Here is a 20,879-nt window from a genome sequence, read left to right as displayed (position 1 = left end):
AATACAATCTAGGGGACCCCCAAAAGAACCCCAAGTCAACTTAAGGCCCTCCAACTATAATGGTCATTCAAAGGCAAATTAGCTGTCAAAAATCAATAAGGAGTTCACCCATAAGGAATGACTCAACCAACACATACACCTAAGGACATGAGGAAATCTAAGTGCCAACCACGCGCATATATCAGGTCGTACACAAATGCTTTAAGACCTATTACCATTAGACGACCTAAGAAAGTTCAACACGTCGTCGGTTCTATTACTATACAACATAGGACGTCAAACAACAAAGCAATAAAAGCAATCACATTCATACCAACTACAAACACAATCTCAACAAGTAAGTAATTTAAATAATTTTTACTTCATACAAATTTGGTTAGATGCTAGACCCCCCAGGTTATCCTGAGAAAACCACCTCATAAAAAAATAAGTTATAAGTATCACAAAGAGAAGTATTTAAACTTTGTTCAAAGAATCTTCAACCAAAAAATGACAAATCAAAAACAACAAGATCAAGATCATTGAACAAATAGAAGATTCTCCACATTCAAAGGCTCCAGTAAGTAGCCCTCTTCCCTAATAGGGCCACTAGCTGGATCACCACTTGCATTCAGCACTTCGGTGGTAACATCTTCAGTTAGCTTAGTAGCTAGAGCAGCACTCTGGTCGGTGGGTAGATAAGGTCGTCTACTAGCATCTACAATAGCACTTTCCACAGCTACTGTTGCAGCCCCACTTTCGACCGACCTCTTGAGGGTTTTGTACTTACGTTCTAGCTCCATGTAATCATCCACCAAAACGTAGACGTGACCACTCTCTACCAGGTCGTTGCATTCATTCTGAGCTCACTCAACAATGACCTATGTATTTTTGCACTCAGCAACCCAATGCCCGACCTCCACTAGAGACGGCTGCAACAAGGTAACCCTACCAGCTAACTCCCCGACCTGAGCCCTCAGCCCCCCAACTTTAGCACGCTCCACCTCTTACACCGCCAATAGCTTGTCATAAGCCTCCTTGGCAACATCCAGCTTTTTTTTGTATAGGTCAGAGATAGTTGTCATCTCCTTCAGCTTTCTATACATGGTCAGGACCTGACAAACAACAAAATAAGTCACAAAGTAATAAATCAAAGTACAAAACAAAAGCTCAGATCAGAGGGACACTTATAAAGCAGATGGAGCGATCCATATCTTTCAGGTTCATCTCTAAGTCCTTCCTCGTCTCCAGCTGGTGCCTATCTCCATCCAAGGCAATACTCTCTAACAGCCTTCCAGCAATTAGTGAAGACTTGAAGTTGCAGTCCTTATTCTTCACCAGCTTTCTCAAACCACTCACTGGGTCATAATAGTTGACCACCCTATCCAGGATGCCAAACTCAGTAGCCTTGTCACCTAGGGCCGCACTCCCCGACTCCTTGCACTTCTGGGCTGCTGGCTCAGTCTCACTAGCCTTCTTCTTACCCTGGGCATCAGCCACCCCCACTTGAACAGCCAACTCCTTCAGATTCATCTTCTTCAAAGGAGCCCAACTTGAAGAAGTACGACCTTCCCCCATACCAGGTCATTCCTCAGACTCAGTTTGGGTCATCTTCACCCGCTCAGACTCAGCCACCTTAGAACGCCTCTTCAGCTGAAGCCTCCGAAAAGGTGCAGGAGCATCACCACTCCCCCCCCCCCCAGCATTTCCACCTACACCATGACCAGCTTGGTCACCATCACCACCCTCAGAACGTCTAGAGGCAGAACGACTATCAGCAACTCTTCCAGCCGTTCTCACTTCAGAAATAGGTTGTCTCCTTTAGCTCTCCCTCTCCATCTTAGGATTCAAGCTAGAATTAAAAATATCAAGAACAAGCTTACGAGCCATCTTCTTCTGCTCAGCTTTCTTCTTGTTAATCTTCACACCGCCTCGTCTCTTGAAGTACTGTGCAACCTCCCCCAACAAGGATGCTTTCTCTACCAAAGTCAGCCTAGCAAACTCTTTAATAGCCCCCGTAGATGTACGATCCCGAATTACGAACTCTGCAAAACAAACAAACATCAGACATCATCCGATCAAACTTATAACCAAAACAAACGACCTACAACCTACAACTTACAACATAAAAACGACCTACATCAAATAAACGACCTACTATCACTCCTCACACTACGATTCTCCACCACACACCTAGGAGGACAATAATTCTCCACAATCAACAAAGGCCTACGCCACCACTCCTCCTTCCTCACATCAACAATTACCGGTGATTTACCCTTCATCACCTGAAAACCAAAGTTCATAATAGCAGAGATTTTCACAGAGAAATGCTCCAAAATATCAGACAAATAGATGTTATGACCTCTGAGTCTCAACAAATCTAGCACGTGAAACACCCTCTAGCTGTTACCCACAAACTGCACAGATGACTTACCACAAAAATTTAGAACGTCCAAAGTCAGACGTGATAAAGCCAACCTCAGCCCTGCCTTCAGTTGGACATACGTAATTACAACCCCACTATCTCGAGGCACATAATCCCAGCCAAACACATTCTTCTCACTGCTCAGGTCGTATATCATCAGGTCGGGGCTATCAATCCCAAACTCCCTCCTCAAGTCTCCAAAGTTATCAAACACTGACTTAGTCACCACCTCCTTAGTCATCGTCTCCAAGGAAGAAGACGATGACGCCTCACCTCCACTACGTGCCGTACCACCATCATCCCCATTACTTATAGTTTTCTCTCTCCACTGATCAATCTCCACTTCAATTCCCTGCTCAAACTATCACTAGTAATTGACATTGCATATACAAAAGATGCAAAGGGATCAAATTTTAAAGTTCAAAAAGACGCACCTAAAGAAGAAAACTCGAAAAGTTTTTGCTTTCTTTTTTTTCTCTGCTTTTCTTGACTCGTGTTGATAGAATGAGAAATGAGAAGCCACCTCCAGACCCTAAACCTTTCAGCTGCAAAATCCTCAAAAAAGACAAAATGTTTGGGTTTCCCACACAACATAATCATAACTCGCCCACAAACTGCCGTGATTTTGGGCATATAGGTCAGACCCAACATTTCCCGCACATTTTCCAAACCAAACAAAGCCAGCTTGCGACATGTGTTGAACGTTTTATTCCATTTTTTTTCTTTTCACAATACAGCTGTCCAAAGAATAAATAAAATAAAGGGAGCTATGTAAGTACCCTCCGTTTTACGCTCATGTCACTATAGCACATGTGTCCACACTAGGTCGTATCTCCACCAGCTCGTACCATTTGACCAGCACGTCATAAATGACCTAAACTGAGGTCGCCTCAAATCTCAGTTACAGCCATATATGGAAGCAAATCATCTAGCGCAATCCGGGAGCTCAGTCAATGCACCAGTCAAGGAGACATTTACTTTGTAACATCAGGAGTAATTGCGAATCATCAAGATAGTACACAATGTTGATCTACACTTGATAACGGCCTGGAACAAATACGGAAAGTCAGGTTAAACATTTATAAGTAGAAAGAGATGAACTACGTAAGGTTTGATTCAAGTTTACCCCGAGAAACTTGATACGTAGGAAACTTTTATCCCAAGAAAAACTGCAACCACTCCCTATCAATCCTAACCTCAGGTCGTAGACCCCAAAATACTAAACCTCTACAACATGAATACCTTACTAAGCTGAATTCCGAATTGCGACAGTTCCTTAATTGAGTTGGTATTTGGGTTATACAACATTAATCTCAAACTATCTTTCGATCATCTTGTTTTATTATAATCTCTCCACTCTTTGCAACTCCTAACGGTTCCAACCCATACAATTCCCTACACATCCCTGGTTTTCTAATTTTAATTAGTTTTGTCCAAGAATTGATTGCACCATATTCTTTCATCACCCATATCTCAACGTACTCCCTTTTCATCAAGTGTAGTAAAAATACAAAGCAATCCAGCCAACTGCCGAAAAGTTTGCCTCTCTCCAAGTTGAGGATATCGTGAACTGATGCATTTCAGAAATACATTTGCTCCACCTAGTCTTGAGTTGCCATGGAAGTTTGCCTAGCCCAAAAATAGAAACCACTGCCACTGAATCTGATTCAACCCACACATTCTTCCAGTTTCTTTGTACTGCAATCTCCACACTCTCAAAAAACCTCATCCTTGATATCAACAGAAACAATTATTACACGCCAACACATTGAGTTTCAAGGATTATATGCAAACCAGTGCATAGCTCCGTTGACAAGTACAGTGGAACATTTTAAAATAGTAATATTGTAGGAGATATTATCACGAGTCCTCCACGAGCCAGTGCCTCCTAGAGTATATACACTGACAGGTGACTGGAAATTGGGTACTAAATTTAAATAAGACGAAACAATTCTTATAACCTCATACTCATTAGTGCCTTGATGAAAACCAAAACCAAAATCGATAGTAATTTGATGATGGCTAATTTGGTAGTGAGGTGGACATGGGATGGTAATGTGGTCTTTTGTTAGGGGATTCATACGTAAATACATGTCTCTTAATTAAGCACACCAAGCCATTGCAAACACCAACAGAAAGGCAGTTTCCAGTGGACACCATGGACACTGGAAAATATAACTCTATTGATTTGCTATCAGCGTAACATTCATCTACGTAGTAAAATTGGAACTCTATAGTTGAACAACCTCTTTTTGTGTGTGTAGATGTGTATGGATGGTGTGGATAGATGATGGGTGTTGAACAAAATAGAAGCGTATCAAAACCTAATTATCCCTCAATAAGTAAAGGATGAGTAGGGTATCGTTCTACTTTTAAGTGTATGTTATATGAAGGACAAGACTGGAAAAGGGGTTTAAGGGATTAAAAACTATGATTATAGAGATTTAAATTCTAATGCTAAACTAAACTAAATTAACTAAACTATTGGGAATTTATAAGAGAGGGAATTCAAGAGATTAGAATCCACCAATACTTTTAATCTATGACCTTCTGCTTCATGGTTGTTCTTACAAGTAGACTATAATTAGGCAATCGAGCAAGTGCCAATGCCCTCTTGGACAAAACATCATTAACAATTAACTCTACTTAAGGTTGTTCCTATGTTTATGCTATTAATATCTTCTTTCCTTTTATGTAAGCTCGGGCAGCCATTCAATGTATTACCAAGAGCAACATCAAGGAGTACTTCCTAATAGGGCGGACATTCAATGAATCACCACTTAAGGCAAACACAAAGAATACTTCCCCTAGGCAGCCACTCCCTGAGCTACCCCTTCTAAGGCAACACAAAGAATACTTCCCTAACTCTAAAGAACTGTACTACTAGAAGAAAAGTAAAGAACACTAGCATGATATTAATATTGCAAAACATAAACCCTATTCTATACTTCCATCCCCTGGTGTGGGCAATGGAACTAATAACTAAAAACATAAAGAACTAACCTGATTGAAGAACACCATGAACCGGAAGAATCATTAAACCTTAAGATCGGCTTCATCTCCTCCCTTGAAGGAGAAGATTAGCCTTCCATAAAAAAGGAAGAACACGAAGAACGAGAAGAAGAAGAGTCGAAGAACATAAGACTAGAAAGACTAATTTATTAAGACTCAGCTAGTTAAAACCGATCTTTTATTATTAATCTCTCTCTGCCTCAAGTTCTGGAGACAAGAATATAAGTGAATTGGCCCATTACAAGAGGCACTTAGGTCCTCTATTTATAGTGGTTACAATGAGCTCTAGAAGCATTCCAAACCGTCATTTGTTTCCTAATACAAATAGACTTCTTCCAGAGTCCAACTTCATCTCCAAAACTTAGAAGGAATTGGCTACAGTGTCGATTCATGCATCTGGACGCACTATTCATGCGACCTAGACTTAATCAATGCTTCTGGATGCTCGATCTATGCGTCCCAAACGCATGGGTCGCGTCTAGACGCACAATAGTCGCGTCTCAAACGCGAGACTCTATTTTTCCACCTTTGGTCTATTTTTCTTTCCTCTTTTGCGGGTTTTGGTCCAAGCAACGAATCCTTTGGCCTTAGGCTTCCAAATAGGCTTTAAAATAGGTCTAAGTCACATCTTTAATAGCTTCAATTCCTTGGCCTTCTCCATGATTGTCCACGGGCTTCCCATGTGATCCTTAATGCTCTGAATTGCTCCATTTTATCTCTTTTTCTCTAATATTCTACAAAACTCTCTTTTTCACCTGTAGAATCTTAAAACATAACTTTCAAACACTATTAGTCCACTAAAATGCCTAAACAAGAGGCATAATCGAGGGTTAAATTGCACTTTTTGAGCACTTATCACAACTCCCAACTAGCCTTTTGCTAGTCTCTTAGCAAATAAGATAAAAAATAGATAAGTGATCAAAATTACATCCTAAAAAATAAAATCCTAACTCACTTTCGTAGGCATCGCGATTACATTTACCATATGCAATAAGGCTTTAAACCTTTAAGTTCCCCAAAAAGGACGAGTTATAGTCTCGTGATGGTTTTCAGGTGATATACCCACAAAATCAATCAATAGCATAATAGTATTTTTCAGAGAGAGAAATTCCTTACCCACTTAGTGCTTACTCCAATAGAAAGTCTCCATTGCTGACTACATTGCTACAAAGACTCATAGATTATGATGGGAGATAGTAAAAATTGACAAAATTCTCAATCAAGGCTTATGTGTGTACTTAGTCAATCTCCTATACTCTCCTATCCAAGAAACGGAATCCCTAGTTTACTATAGATAAATAATCTCGACTTTCAATCCTCACCGGTCATACTCTCAAAAAAGAATCTCTCAGAAGATGGTCTACTATTTTACCTCATGTATGTGGGGAAAAGAATAGTGAATACAAACATCCCACATACTACCTTGAAAAACGGACTTCTGGATGAAATTAGTCTCATGGAAAGAATGTCAATCACATATGAAGTGTCGGGTCCTTCACTTTAGCATCCTCTCACCTATTCTAGACTTCATACCATACTGTAATGATAAGTCATGGGTTGTAACTTGTCTTGGGTATTGGTTTATGAAGGAAAGGTAAAAAAGATTCAAAGGTTGTTTCTGAAAAACACTAATGGTTTTGCTTTATTATTTGGAATATTTCTTCAAATTCTGTATTGCAGAGAAAATTCTTCCTTTTTCTTAGCTTTTCCATCCATTTTGTTCAACTTCTTTTTTTTTTTTTTTTTTTTTTTTTTTTAAAAGTTAAAGCTCAGTGGTATATCCTTGATTAGTACTGGATATGCTTGTTTTCCACTAGCTTCTTTCACTTTGAACAGAATGATGGACTTCATTGTATCTCTCTGATATTTCCTTGTAATCTTCCTTTTGTGGTCTTTCTTCCCCTTTGTGCCCCTCGTATTATGAGAAACATATGGGTATGGCTGATAAAGATTTTGGCTATACTCTTTGTCTAGAGTTGGGTGACGGGTAAAGGGTTTTATGAAAGAAAATGGCTTATTATAAGGCTCAAAAGGGTTTAACATGATGGTCCTAATAGGTGGGATAAAGGCTGAATGGGTTCACTACTTGACTTATCAGTATGATACTCTGTTTCGAATAGACTACAAGACCTAATGGCTATCTCCCCAGTTGATGTCACTTCGTGATTAACCAAATCAACGAATAATGAGACTATATTACAACAATATAAAGAACTGAAAGATGTTGAGTCACTAAGACTCGGATTTTTCGTAAGAACTCTCCAAAGAATGGGTATAAAGCTCAAGTCTCACGGGCTAAGTCTAAAAATTCTACTTCTGGTTTACTAGGGGTTTAAATCTCTCTTCTAGCAAAAGTACACAAAACTGACCAAGTACTATGGTGGTGCCTTGATAAAGAATTCTATCAATAAGAACTATGTCCGAGCATAATAAATAGTCTAAGCAATGAAAAATCAATAATATTAACTATCTATCAAACTCAACACTAAGCAATATAGAATATATATCCCGACTCATCATTAAAATTCATTTTTCTCATGCTACCGATATAGAAACCAAAAATTTTTTTGTTTTTGAAAACTAATTTTCAAAATTCATTTCTCAAGTACACCCTCCCCTACTTATGCATGCATTGACCTCAATGTATAAAGAAGTAAATGAAATGGATGAGAAAAAAGGTAGGATATTACCATTGATGCGAATATCGAGAATTAGTTCAAGAAACTAATTTTTAGGTCTTTTACGTCGATCCCCAAGACATAATGTGAGTCTTTTAAAGTCGATCCTCAAGACTTTTGAGTCCTTTATAGTCGATCCTCGAGACTAGTACTCCCACCCACTAGGTTCCACTTTGTAGGAATTCTTCGATCTCTCTCGAAGATGTGATTGACAAAAATATACCTTGTACCAACAATTTTCTCTTAATGGTCAGAACCCGGGACAAGTTTGAATGGCAATTCTTACAAAGAACCTAGCTTACGACTCTCCTCTTATGTGCAAATGGACTTTTACTGAACCCTACATGAGCCATAGAAATAATCTTCCTTTGAAGGTCAACAGGGAGTAAATCCCATAAACTAACCGGTGGGGAATACTTAGGTTTCCATCTCAAAACTGATCTTTTCGACAACATGCTTACTTCCCTCGTAGACATTTTAAACCGATCTACTAGAATTCCTTCCAAAGTATCCCTTCCTTTACCATGAAGTGACACTTTTCCCAGTTCAGAACTAAGTTGGTATCGCAACAACGTTTAAGGACTAAGGAAAGATTATGCAGACAATCCTCAAAAGGACATGTGAATGTCTTCTCTTGGTCCTTAGGGTGAATATGAATCTGAAAGTATCCTGAGTAACCATCAAGAAAGCAGTTGTAAGCTTGTCCAGCTAATCTTTCTAATATCTGATCGATGAAAGGTAATGGAAAATGATCTTTCCTCGATGCGTTATTCAACTTCCTGTAATCGATGTAAACTCTCCATCCAAATTAATCCGGTTGGAATCAACTCATTGTTCTCATTCTCGATTACTATGGTTCCGAACTTCTTCAGCACAACTTGAACTGGACTAACCCATCGACTATCAGAAATAGGGTAGATAATGTCGGCGTCAAGGAGTTTGACAACCTCTTGCTTAGAAGTCTTGGAATCCTTTTCCAGATGAATCCTATGTTGAACTATCATAGGGCTGATCCCCTTTATATCATCAATTGTCCAACCTATAGCTGACTTGTGTTCCTTTAAAAGTGCTACTAACCTGGATTCCTGCTCTGTAGTCAAATCTGATGCAATGACTACTGGGTAGGTTCACAAATCTCCCAAGAAAACATACTTAAGTGTAGACAGTAAAGGCTTCAATTCTAGCTTAGGTGGCTCCTTCTTAAGCTCTTTAGGTGGTCCATCAAGCATAGGCGATTCAAGCTTTTCTTTGAACTTGATGTCATCCATGACAGGTGATGAATCCAAAATCGCATTGATTGACTCAACACTAAGTTCCTCACAGTCTGAGTCTGTCAGAGCTTTCAACAACTCGTCAGCAGGATATAAATGAGTCAGATAATCATGTGCTAACGCTTCAATCATACAAACCTCGTTCACAGCACACACCTCTTGCGGTTGTTGTAATGTATGGAAGATATTGGTTTAGACTCTCATATTACCAAAGGATAATGTCATATTACCATTTTGACAGTTGATGAATGCATTTGCAGTGGCCAAGAATGGTCTGCCTAGAATGATTGGTATCTGCCTACCAGATGTAAGTTCTGTGTCGAGTACTATGAAATCAACCGGATAATAGAAATCTTCGATCTTGACTATGACGTATTCAATGATTCCTTTAGGTATCTTTACTGATCTATCTGCAAATTGTAAAGTAACATCAGTCAGTTTTAGATCCTTCAAGCCCAACTTCTCGTAGACGAAATATGGTAGAAGATTCACACTAGCACCCAAATCTAATAAAGCTTGTTCCTCCAAAGAATCTCCAATTCTGCATGTAACAGTTGGACTTCTAGGATCTTTCAGTTTTACAACCGATAGATTTTGTAGGTACGATGAACATCGTTGAGCGATAAAAGCTTCTTTCGGAATGTTGGTCTTCTTCTTCACTAGATCTTTCAGGAACTTGGCATACGAGGGAACTTGCTTGATGGCGGTCAGAAATGGGATATTAATCAGATTCTGAAATACATCGCAAAAATCTCCTTGTCTTGGTCATCTTTTACGGTATTCACTAGTTTTGAAGGAAGCGGTCTTGTGGGATTCTTCAATAATAGGTTCTCTTCGTTCGGCTTTGGTTGGTTTGGTAACAGATAGTGGAGTGACAGGTGGAGTCACTTGTGATGGATTCTTCTTACTTACTTCCACAGTAGTTCCTTCAACTTCTTTTCCAACAGTTTCTTCAGTAGGTGGCACAACACTAGATATATCTGGAATGTTAGAACTGGGTGGGATGGTGGGGACATAAGTTACCTTAGGCTCCGCAGAATCTTTTACCGGTTCATAGACAATCCTGTTATCAACTTTCTTGCCTGACCTCAGAGTGGTGACAGAATTAACTTGGGCATTCGACTGAGTAATCTCCAGGTTATCCACCTGCAGGACACCTCTTCCTTTCGGTTTGGCTCGGTTAAGCTGGTAATGCTCCTTTTGATCTCTCTGTCAAGGCGGCAAATGATTTGCCCTATATAGCCTTGAATGACACTAAAGTTATTCTCCAACTTCGGGTTCTTTGATTTGTCCGTTTTCACTCATTGACAATGGTGGTGATAGCATCTTCCGGATGTGGGGTAAACTTTTTTTTCGACCGAAAGCGTAGGGGCAATATATCTACTCATAAGATCCGTACTAACTCTCTATTTGTGTTGGCTTGGTATTGCTTTGGTTACGTATGACCGCTGATTTATTTACGTATGGTTCTTTGGCGGTTTTGGAACTAATACTGGTTATTCTGGAACTGATTTGACTGATTCTGAAATCCTAGAGGAAAATTCCTCTGATTTGTATTTTGTGGCTTCCAATAATTCTGTCCCTGATTGAACTGGTTATTTCTTCCTAAAGAGTTGATACTACATGCCTCTGCATTAGTATCAAGATAGTACGAACACTCTTCAGTGGTGTGGCCTTCATCAAAACATAGCTCACAAATGGTATAACAAGGCTTGGATGGCTGAGGTTTAGCTTGGAAATTTTTTGGTTTTGGAGGATTCATGGAGAACTGATCAAACTTCTTGTTCAGATTTTCAAGTCATGTTGATAGGCTTGCCATAATTGATAGCATTGCTTGATTTGGGTATTCTTGAATTTGGTTGCCAAATTTCTTCGGCACCCCCTCCACTCTAGCTACGTCCTCGTTGCTAGTACTCCATTGTTGAGTGTCTTCAGCTAAATTCTCGAGAAAGTTGTAGGCTTCCTCTCCATCCAATGATGTAAACTTACCTTGATGCATTGATTGTATCATCTGCTTGTTCATAGTAGAAAGTCCTTGAAAGAAAAAATGAGCCAGTGTGCTCTTATCATAACCATGATGTGGACATGAGACTAGCAGATTATTGAATTTCTCCCAGCTTTGATGATATTCTTCAGTCACCTTCCCTTTGAAATTGTTGATGGCTTCTTTGCGCATGGCATCTGCTGTTCTTCGGTGGGTAGAACTTGTTCATAAACTTTGTTCTCAACTTCTCCCAGTTGTTGATTGAATTGATCGGTCATGTAGTTAACCATTCGATGTTTTACCTTCGAGGGAGAGTGGAAAAAAATTAACTTGATACTCATCCCCGATATTCTCGTTCTTGAAAGTTCTCGGGGATCGATAGAAATTTGTTCATGTGAACATAAGGTTGAACATTATCTAAACCATTGAACTTTGGAAGCATAGAGATTACTGATGCTCTAAGTTCAAACTGATTAGCTTCTATCTCTGGAAAAACAATACTGCTGGGTGGGTCTCCAATGATTGGCGAATAGAAATCGCTCAGCTTCTTCCTCTGTTGTGCTTGCATGGGTGGGAAAGCTTCAGGATTATTGGTGTCCAAAACACCTCCATCATTGCGTGCGGCCATTGTATCAATCTCGTCTAGTATTCTTGTGAGTCGGTTGTTAAACCTTGTCCACTGTTGTGTTCTTACTAGACGATGATATGGACGACGGGGCATACACTAAAAAATGTTATGCTAAAATGACGAAAAATATCCTACAATGCTTGAATAATATGCAACTATTCTAAATTATACTAAAATGTAAAACTACTTTCCTTCAACTGGGTTGGGCTTTGCAGCTAGTATCTCGCCCGTTATCTAAAGTTGTCTCTTCTATGGTTATGGTGAATCACTTGGATTGCTTAAGTACCACTGCCCACAGACGATAGTCCGTTTGTCAAGATTCAGACAAGAAACACTAGAGTTTGATGTTTCGCTGTGTTGGCTTACAACTTCAATTGTTGAAAAGGTCATAAATTCAATTATACTAGAAAGCAATAAAACTAAACTATGATGCAACTATACTAAGAAAGCAATAAAAAGAATGAAGATTCGACTAACCTAGATGGTAGATCTTGTCTTCGAGATGTCCTTCAAGCTTCTTTCTTTCTTAAAAGGATGGATGATGCGGCTAAAATTACCTCAAGATCCAAAATTCTAATCTTGAAAGAAAACGTTAAACATAAACAACTTAAAACGGCAACGGCGCCATTTGACCAGCCTCTTTTTGTGTGTGTAGATGTGTATGGATGGTGTGGATAGATGATGGTCGTTGAACAAAATAGAAGCGTATCAAAACCTAATTATCCCTCAATAAGTAAAGGATGAGTAGGGTATCGTTCCACTTTTAAGTGTATGTTATGTGAAGGACAGGACTGGAAAGGAGGTTTAAGGGATTAAAAACTATGATTATAGAGATTTAGATTCTAATGCTAAACTAAACTAAATTAACTAAACTATTGGGAATTTATAAGAGAGGGAATTCAAGAGATTAGAATCCACCAATACTTTTAATCTATGACCTTTTGCTTCATGGTTGTTCTTACAAGTAGACTACAATTAGGCAATCGAGCAAGTGCCGATGCCCTCTTGGACAAAACATCGTTAACAATTAACTCTACTTAAGGTTATTCCTATGTTTATGCTATTAATATCTTCTTTCCTTTTATGTAAGCTCGGGCAACCATTCAATGTATTACCAAGAGAAAAATCAAGGAGTACTTCCTAATAGGGCAGCCATTCAATGAATCACCACTTAAGGCAAACACAAAGAATACTTCCCCTAGGCAGCCACTCCCTGAGCTACCCCTTCTTTGGCAACACAAAGAATACTTCCTGTAGTGGTAGTATGGGGGTCCAAAATATCAAAAGGAGGATCTTGAAGTCGAAAAAGGAATTTAGCCGCGTCGCATGTGGATCGAGCTAAGGCACATGGCCGCAGTACGGAAACCCTACACGCGGAGAAAAGGAGACCGCAAAATGGAGGGACAGGTGGAGGGCCTGGATGGAGGAAGAAACAGATATAAAGAGAAAGAGGAAGAGAGGAAAAAAGGGGAGATTCATTAAGATACGAGGGAAAACCTAAGAAAAGATAGGAGAGCGGCCAACAGAGAGGAGGGGGGAATAGTGCTTTAAGAACTAGTGAATAGTGACAGTAACAGGGATTGGGTTGTAACATTTGGCGCCATCTGTGGGGACAGTTGAAATGGCACCAAAGAAGGCGGCGGGTAGACCTCGAAAGATAAGAGTCCTAGAACAAATGCCAGAAGCGGCGGTGGAGGAAGGGGAAGAGCGAGAGCGAGAGGAGGGAAGGGTAGAAGAAGAAGCTCGGCTTATACGGGAAGAGATTGAAAGGCTGAGGGAGGAAAATGAGGAGTCCGGGGAAGAGACAGGGGAGGAATCGGAGAATGAAAAGGCGGAGGAGGAGGAGGGACAGGGACCGACTCTGGTGGACAACCCGGTGACTGGATTAACGATGGAGGAAGTCCAACAAATGATAAACAACGACCGGGAGGCAAATCTTCTGCAAACGAACGTTGTTCGGACGGCCGCTCCCGTGGTGGCGGGGCAACCGCGAACCACCGCAGCAGATCGATATGGACTTCTGAGGTACCAAAATGCTTCAATCAGCCAAGATTCGAGAGATACGACGGAACGGGAGATCCGGCAGATCACATCCATCACTTTCAGCAGCAGATGCCTCTCTGGCAAGAGGCGAGGTACGATGGTCTGTGGTGTATGATGTTCCCGGCCAGTCTTAAAGGGGGGGCTTCCGATTGGTACTATCGGTTACCGTCAAGGAGCATAACCAATTTCCAAGAGTTGGAGCAAGCATTTGTTGATCATTTTATACATCAGAAGAGGAGGGTGGTAGACATCGCAGCCTTATTTAATGTCAGACAAAATGTCTGCCGAATCAGTTAGTGGATTTGTTGCTCAAGGGAGCTCTTGAGGAGATGGGGATCAACCCGGGGCAACTAAGACCTCCGCGGACTAGTTTGTATGGATTCAATGGGAGCGTCACGGAGCCTATGGGTGAACTTCTGCTGCCGGTAACAACGGGTTCGGTGACGGTGTTCTCAAGATTTATGGTGGTCGGCTCCCATTCCCAATACAACGCGATCCTGGGGAGGAGATGGATACATGAGATGAGAGCGGTACCCTCGACCTATTATCAAGTCATACGCTTCCCTACCCCTGCGGGAACATACGAGGTCCGCGGAGATCAGGTGGCCTCCAAGAACAGTCACCAGAACACAATTAAGAGGATGTCCCGTGGGCCGGGATGTGGACCGGTGAACCCTAGGAAGAGGCCGGCATAGCAATTACAGTGCGGGGCCATGGAAGGGGCGGAAGAGGCCGCGATGGTTCCAAAGACTTTAGATGAAACAGAAAAAGTGAACTTGGGAAAGGGCGGAGAGGAGAAGTTGACGTCGATTGGGTCGAGGCTGACGGGCGAATGGAAAGATAAGTTGGTGCAGTGTTTGGTGGAGGACAAGGACATATTTGCTTGGGGGATAGAGGATGTCACAGGTTTAGATCCGGAATTCGCATGTCATCGCTTACATATGAGGGAGGACGCGAAGCCAGTGAGACAGAAGATGAGGGGGATGAGAACTAAATACACAGAAGGAATCCGGGAAGAGGTTGCCAGGCTAAAGAGTGCAGGGATCATAAGAGAGGTGGAGTTCACGGAATGGCTGTCCAATATAGTCGCGGTTCCAAAGAAAAATGGGAAGGTGCGAATGTGTGTTGACTTCACGGACGTAAACCTCGAGTGCCCGGCGACGGTTATCCTATGCCGCGAGTGGACGAATTTGTAGACAGGACGGCGGGATTCAGCATATTCTCATTTATGGATGCGACCATGGGGTACAACCAGGTTGCGATGTATGGACCTGATCAGGAGAAGACCTCATTCGTTGTGGAAGGAGGCACATACTGCTATACGAGGATGCCATTTGGGTTGAAGAATGCAGGGGCTACTTTCCAGCGATTGGCGGAGAAAATGTTTGAGGGCAAAATCCGAAGGGGCATTGAGATATACATCAATGATATGGTGGAGAAAAGCATGTCAGAACCAGAGCACCTGGAGGGGTTGAAGGAGACGTTCCAGATACTGCGGGTCCACAATTTGAAACTCAACCTAGAGAAATGCATATTTGGAGTCACCACGGGGAAATTTCTGGGGTACATTGTGACACAGCGAGGAATAGAGGCGAACCCCGAATAGATAAGATCACTGGTGGAGATGCCGTCACCACAGACAGTGAAGGAGGTGCAGCAGTTGGCAGGTAGAGTCGTGGCTCTCAACAGATTCATCTCAAAGTCATCCGACAAATGTAGGCCACTGTATCGGCTGTTGAGGAACACCACGGATTTCAAATGGACAGCGGAGTGTGAAGAGGCATTCCAGGGGCTTAAAAGGTATCTAGAGGAAATGCCGCTGTTGTCGCGGCCCGAAGTGGGAGAAAAGTTATTTTTGTACCTGGGTGTCACAGATTATGCGATCAGCTCGGTCCTCGTCCGGGTAGTGGGTAAAGTAGAAAGACCAGTGTACTTCCAGAGCAAGACCTTGTTAGATGCGGAGACTAGGTACAGCCGAGTAGAGAAGTACGCCCTTGCCTTGGTGTTCTCTGCCCTGAAGCTGAAACCCTATTTCGAAGCCCATGCAGTGATTGTGGTAACCAACTTGCCCCTTAAGCAGGCTCTGAGGGCAGAAAAGTTAGGGAGAATGCTAAAATGGGCTGTGATGCTTAGTTCATATGAGATTCAGTATCAAGTTAGGACGGCGGAGAAGGCACAGGAAGTGGCGGAGTTCTTGGCAGAGTTCCCTGCAGAGGATCCTACCTGGGGGGAGGAGATGGCTTTGGAACCCGAGAGAGAGGAGGAACTGGATTGTTTGAACCCATGGGATGTACGGAATGGTTGGAGGGTGTTTGCCGATAGATCGGCAACGGATGCAGACAGCGGAATAGACATGGTATTGGTCACTCCGGAGATCAATAGATTAGAGCAGACGATGAAATTGGGCTTCGCAGCATCAAATAACGAGGCGGAGTATGAAGCGGTAATCGCGGGCATGAGAATGGCAGAAGGCCTGGGCGTGAAGGAACTCACCGTATTCTCCGACTCCAATTTGGTGGTATGCCAGGCGAATGGAGGGTTCACGGCTAGATGTCCTAGAATGGCAAGGTATTTGGGGGTCCTGCGGGTGTGGACCTCGAAGTTCGACCAAATCCGATTCATCCATCTGAACCGTGGGGAGAACCGCCACGCCGATACTCTGGCCTACGTGGCCGCCGCCATTCCAGGGTCTGAAGAAAGGACAATCGAGATAAGGAACCGAAAGCGACCGAAAATACCGAGGAAAGACCGGAGGTAATGAAAGTACAAATGGAGGGAGACGATGGATGGATGGGGCCTTTCAAGCGTTCTTGGAAGGGGTTGATGTGACCGACCCTAGAGAAAGGCGGAGATTGGAACAAGCGTCTCGGAGATACACACTGATTAGAGGAGAATTATATCGAAGAAACTTCAATGGGCCTTTGTTGAAATGTTTGGGGCCGAAGCTGGCTCAAGAGGTGCTCAGCCGAGTCGCCGCGAAGGAGATCTCGCGGAGCCATTCAATGGCCGGACAACGGTGCACAGGTTGTTAACACAAGGTTACTTTTGGCCGCACATGAAAAGAGACACTGTGGAATTCGCCAGAAAGTGTGAGAAATGTCAAAGATTTTCTCAATTAATATAGGCCTCAGCAGAGCCGCTACACTGTGTATCTAGCATATGGCCATTTGCAATGTGGGCCCTTGACATAGTGGGGCCGCTGCCCACGTCCAGAGGTAAGAGGAGGTTTCTGTTGGTCGCGACGGACTACTTTACAAAGTGGATCGAGGCCGTACCTCTGCAATTGGTAAAGGAGGTCCAAGTGATCAAGTTCTTATGGGAGAACATTATTTCCCATTTCGGGTTGCCTTATGCTATCATTGCGGATAATGGAACGAAGTTCACGGGATCGAGAGTTAAGAGCTTTCTGCAGGCCTATCGTGTGAAGCAGGGATTCTCATCCCCGTACAACCCCGAGGGCAATGGGCAGGCGGAATCCTCCAACAAGACCATACTAAACAATCTCAAGAGAAAACTAGAGGACAAGAAAGGGTCCTGGGCCGACGAGCTCAATCATGTATTGTGGGCCTATCGGACAACTCCGCGGACCACTACAAAGGAGACCCCCTTTTCGTTAGCATATGGTGTGGAGGCCGTGATACCAACAGAAATGGTGGCAGCGACCACTAGAACCTTAGCCGTCGAGGATGGATCAAACTGGGGTATCCTGGCCAGAGATATGAATCTAGCTGAAGAAAGAAGAGACACCACGCGCATTAGACTAGAAGACTACCATCGCCGCCTCTAACGGCAGTACAACAAGAAGGTGAACCTAAGGAGCTTTAAGGTGGGAGACAAGGTACTTCAGCGGGTGACCCCCAACACCAGGAAAGTGAGCGAGGGAAAGCTGGGTCCAACATGGGAGGGACCTTATGTGGTGGTTAAGGTGGGAGGATCGGGCACCTACAGGTTGCGGACCTTGGAAGGGAAAATGGTTGAAAAACCGTGGAGTGTAAGGCTGCTGAAAAAATTTCATGAGTAAATGTAATGGAAGTGGCTGTAAACTGCATGAGCTAGTTGTACATATATAAAACCTTAGCACTTTTGAGATGAGTAATGTCGCATGAATTTTTACTACCTTCAGAGTAAAGGGAACGGAAGGGAGGAGCCTTCCAAGGACGAGAGATCTAGAACTCAGTCGGGGCAAAAAGAGTTGTCCACGACGGGTACGAAGTGTCACACGAGCCGGGGCGAGAGGAGTCGCCCCGGACAAGATATGAGATGCCGGCAAGAGGAAGCGAAGAGGCTTCCTCTCGCCGCGGACAAGGGGTCCGACATGTGTAGAGAGGAGGGGTGGGGCCCCGACCTAAACATGGGGCAAATGAATCGAGCGCTCCCGACCAAACAGATGAAGACGATGATAGAGGCTCACTATGGCTAAAGTCACACAGGTGTCGGAGGACGACAAGAACACTTGGAATGCATAAAGACAAAATATAAGATAAATACCACAATCAGTTATCCTCAACTAGAGGGAGTAAAAATAAAACAAAATGTATCATAAGTACTACAAAACTGCAGCAAAAGAAGCCTGGCCAGGGCACAAAACGGGCCATTTCAAGTGAAACACACTCAAGCATTTTCACGGATCACTGACTCAGCGGCTTCCTCGATGACAGCATCCGCAGCAGCGTCTATCACCCCGGCCACTAGGATAGCGGCCTCACTGACGACGGGAGCAGATTCCAGAGGTGGTACAACAACCTCAGAAAGGGGGGCAGCGGCCGGGGCTTGCTCATGCTCCTCCTTGATCTTCTTGGCCACTCTCTTGTCAGCCTGGGCCCGGAAATGATCCTGGAGCTCGTCCATGTCGGTGTCGTGCTGCTTATGGAGGGCTTCCATTTCAGTCTGGTGCTTCTTGGAGAGGGAGGCAAGAGCGGCGGTATGCTGCGCTAGGAGGGTTTCCCACTGATTACTCAAGCGGTCATTAACCTTATCCATGTAAGCGAGATGGGCGGCCTCAGCAGTCTTCAGCTCGTCCTGTGCTCTGAGCTTCTCTAAGTCCGCGGCCGCGTTCTTTTGCTCCAGGCAGGCAACGTCACCGTCCAATTGGTCGATCCTGGCCCTTGCACCAAAGAGGCCTCGGATCATGTAAGAGATGTCCAAGCTCATCTGAAAAGAAGTAAATGGAGTTAGAGTATTCAGAGGGAGGAAAGGAAAGACACCCAGTATGAAGGAGAGAGTACCTTCTCCCAACCAGTGTAAAATGAGGTCCGGTGAGAGTCAAACGTTCCCCCGTCAGCATACGCCATGTCTCTAGGAAGATGAGACCCGTAGAACATAGAAGAGGCCACTGCAGCGTTGTCCAAGGCCGAATCGCGAATGTTGAGAGTGCGGTTTTGAACCTTGAAAGTGGGGCAGAAAGTAGAGAGGGCCTCGGTGCCCCTTTTCGAGCGAGGGAGCCACCTCCTTCCCGAGGGCCGCTGCGCACGAGGGGAGCAGGGGGGGTGTTCAGTGGACTGATGGGCGGGGTCCTCTTCAGACGCATGAGACCGTGGATGTTTAGACACCGGGGGAGGAGAGGATTGAGCTGCGGCCGTAGGGACAACAATGGAGACCGCCTCCTCATCTGAGTTGCTGTCGAAGAGCTTATGTTTGTGGGCGCCCATGTCTGGATGGGGGAAGTTGTGGAGGGTGAATGAGGAGACGAGTATTGGTCTTCCTGGCGGTCGTCGGGACCGATAAGGGGTGAGGATCAGTGGAATGATGTGGAGAAGCGAGGATGAAGGGGGGACAAATGGATCGGCTCGGGCGGGGAAGCTTTCTTGGGGTGGCGCTTCTTGGGGGGTGTGTCGGTGCTTTCTCTCTTGGGGCGGTGGGGGGGCGATAAAAAGGGGAACAATATTTTCCAATAAACTTCAGTTGAGGATCGGAGAGGAGGGGAGTGGCGGTGGCAGGATCAATCCCAAGTACCGCGGATTGTGTCGGTCCCAGGTCACGAATCTTCCGAAAGGTGGTGGAAAAGAAATTATCATAGGGCTGCGACTTCGAGTCCGGACGCCAACCTGTAAAAGAAAACGGTCAAGTCAGATGGGAGAACAAAAGACCTATACCAAGGGGATTAGTAGAGAGGCAGACTCACCGCTGGGGAGAAAAGCCAGGTGATTAAGGGTCAGGTCGGGAGGAAGATTCGCGGAGAGGAAGTTCCAAGAGATGTAAAGAGGGTAATGGTGCCACAACTTGTCCGAGGAGGTGACACGGAGGATAAAGTGTTGTTTTCTAGGGCGAACACAGAAAGAGTGGTATCCCACGCTGACATCCTTGGTGCTCTTTTTTATGTAAAAATGAGCAGTCATGTCGCGGACTGTTATTTTGGGGACTTCAGACCGGTTGTAGTGGTTCGCAGCATACATGACCCTCCAGAAATTGTCGATGCCTTGGTAGGGAGGGATGTTGAAGTGATTGCACACCTCGATGTCAAGACGGGTGAGGGGCAAATGGAGGCCGGCTACAATCTGCCCTACCGTGGCTACTAGACAGCCCGGCTTGTAGGGAACCAAGTGAGGGTAGTATGTTAAGGCAGGGACATGCTCTAAGATGACGCGTCAGTATATTCCGTAAGTCGCCTTTAACAGCTTCGAGGTTAGGTCTCCTGCTGGGCCGGGGGGGGGTAGCGGAAGGGCAAAGGGGCGCGCAGAGGTGGAAGGAGCCTCGATCCGGTCGGGGTGAGGGGGAGGCGGGCGACACCATGGGACGGAGGAGGATGAGGTGTCGGATCCGGAAACCGACATCGAGGTCGGGGGAAGTCACCACACCAAGACAAAGTTGGAGAGAGGAGAAAACCGAACAGTCTCAAACTCAAGAGAGAAACACGCAA

General features: G+C 43.9%; 1 protein-coding gene across 1 annotated transcript; it reads left to right on the top strand.

Moving 5' to 3' along the window:
- Positions 1-15,647: 15,647 nt before the first annotated feature.
- On the top strand, positions 15,648-16,781 carry LOC147503293 (uncharacterized). Its single transcript, XM_086604775.1, has one exon. It carries the CDS (start codon positions 15,648-15,650, stop codon positions 16,779-16,781), a length of 1,134 nt encoding a protein of 377 aa, XP_086460901.1.
- Positions 16,782-20,879: the final 4,098 nt, after the last annotated feature.

This window comes from Coptis chinensis, chromosome 4, assembly GCF_015680905.1.
Source record: "Coptis chinensis isolate HL-2020 chromosome 4, ASM1568090v1, whole genome shotgun sequence".
NCBI lineage: Eukaryota > Viridiplantae > Streptophyta > Magnoliopsida > Ranunculales > Ranunculaceae > Coptis > Coptis chinensis.
The sequence above is the reverse complement of the archived record's forward strand: the minus strand, read 5'-3'. Positions and strand labels throughout refer to the sequence as shown.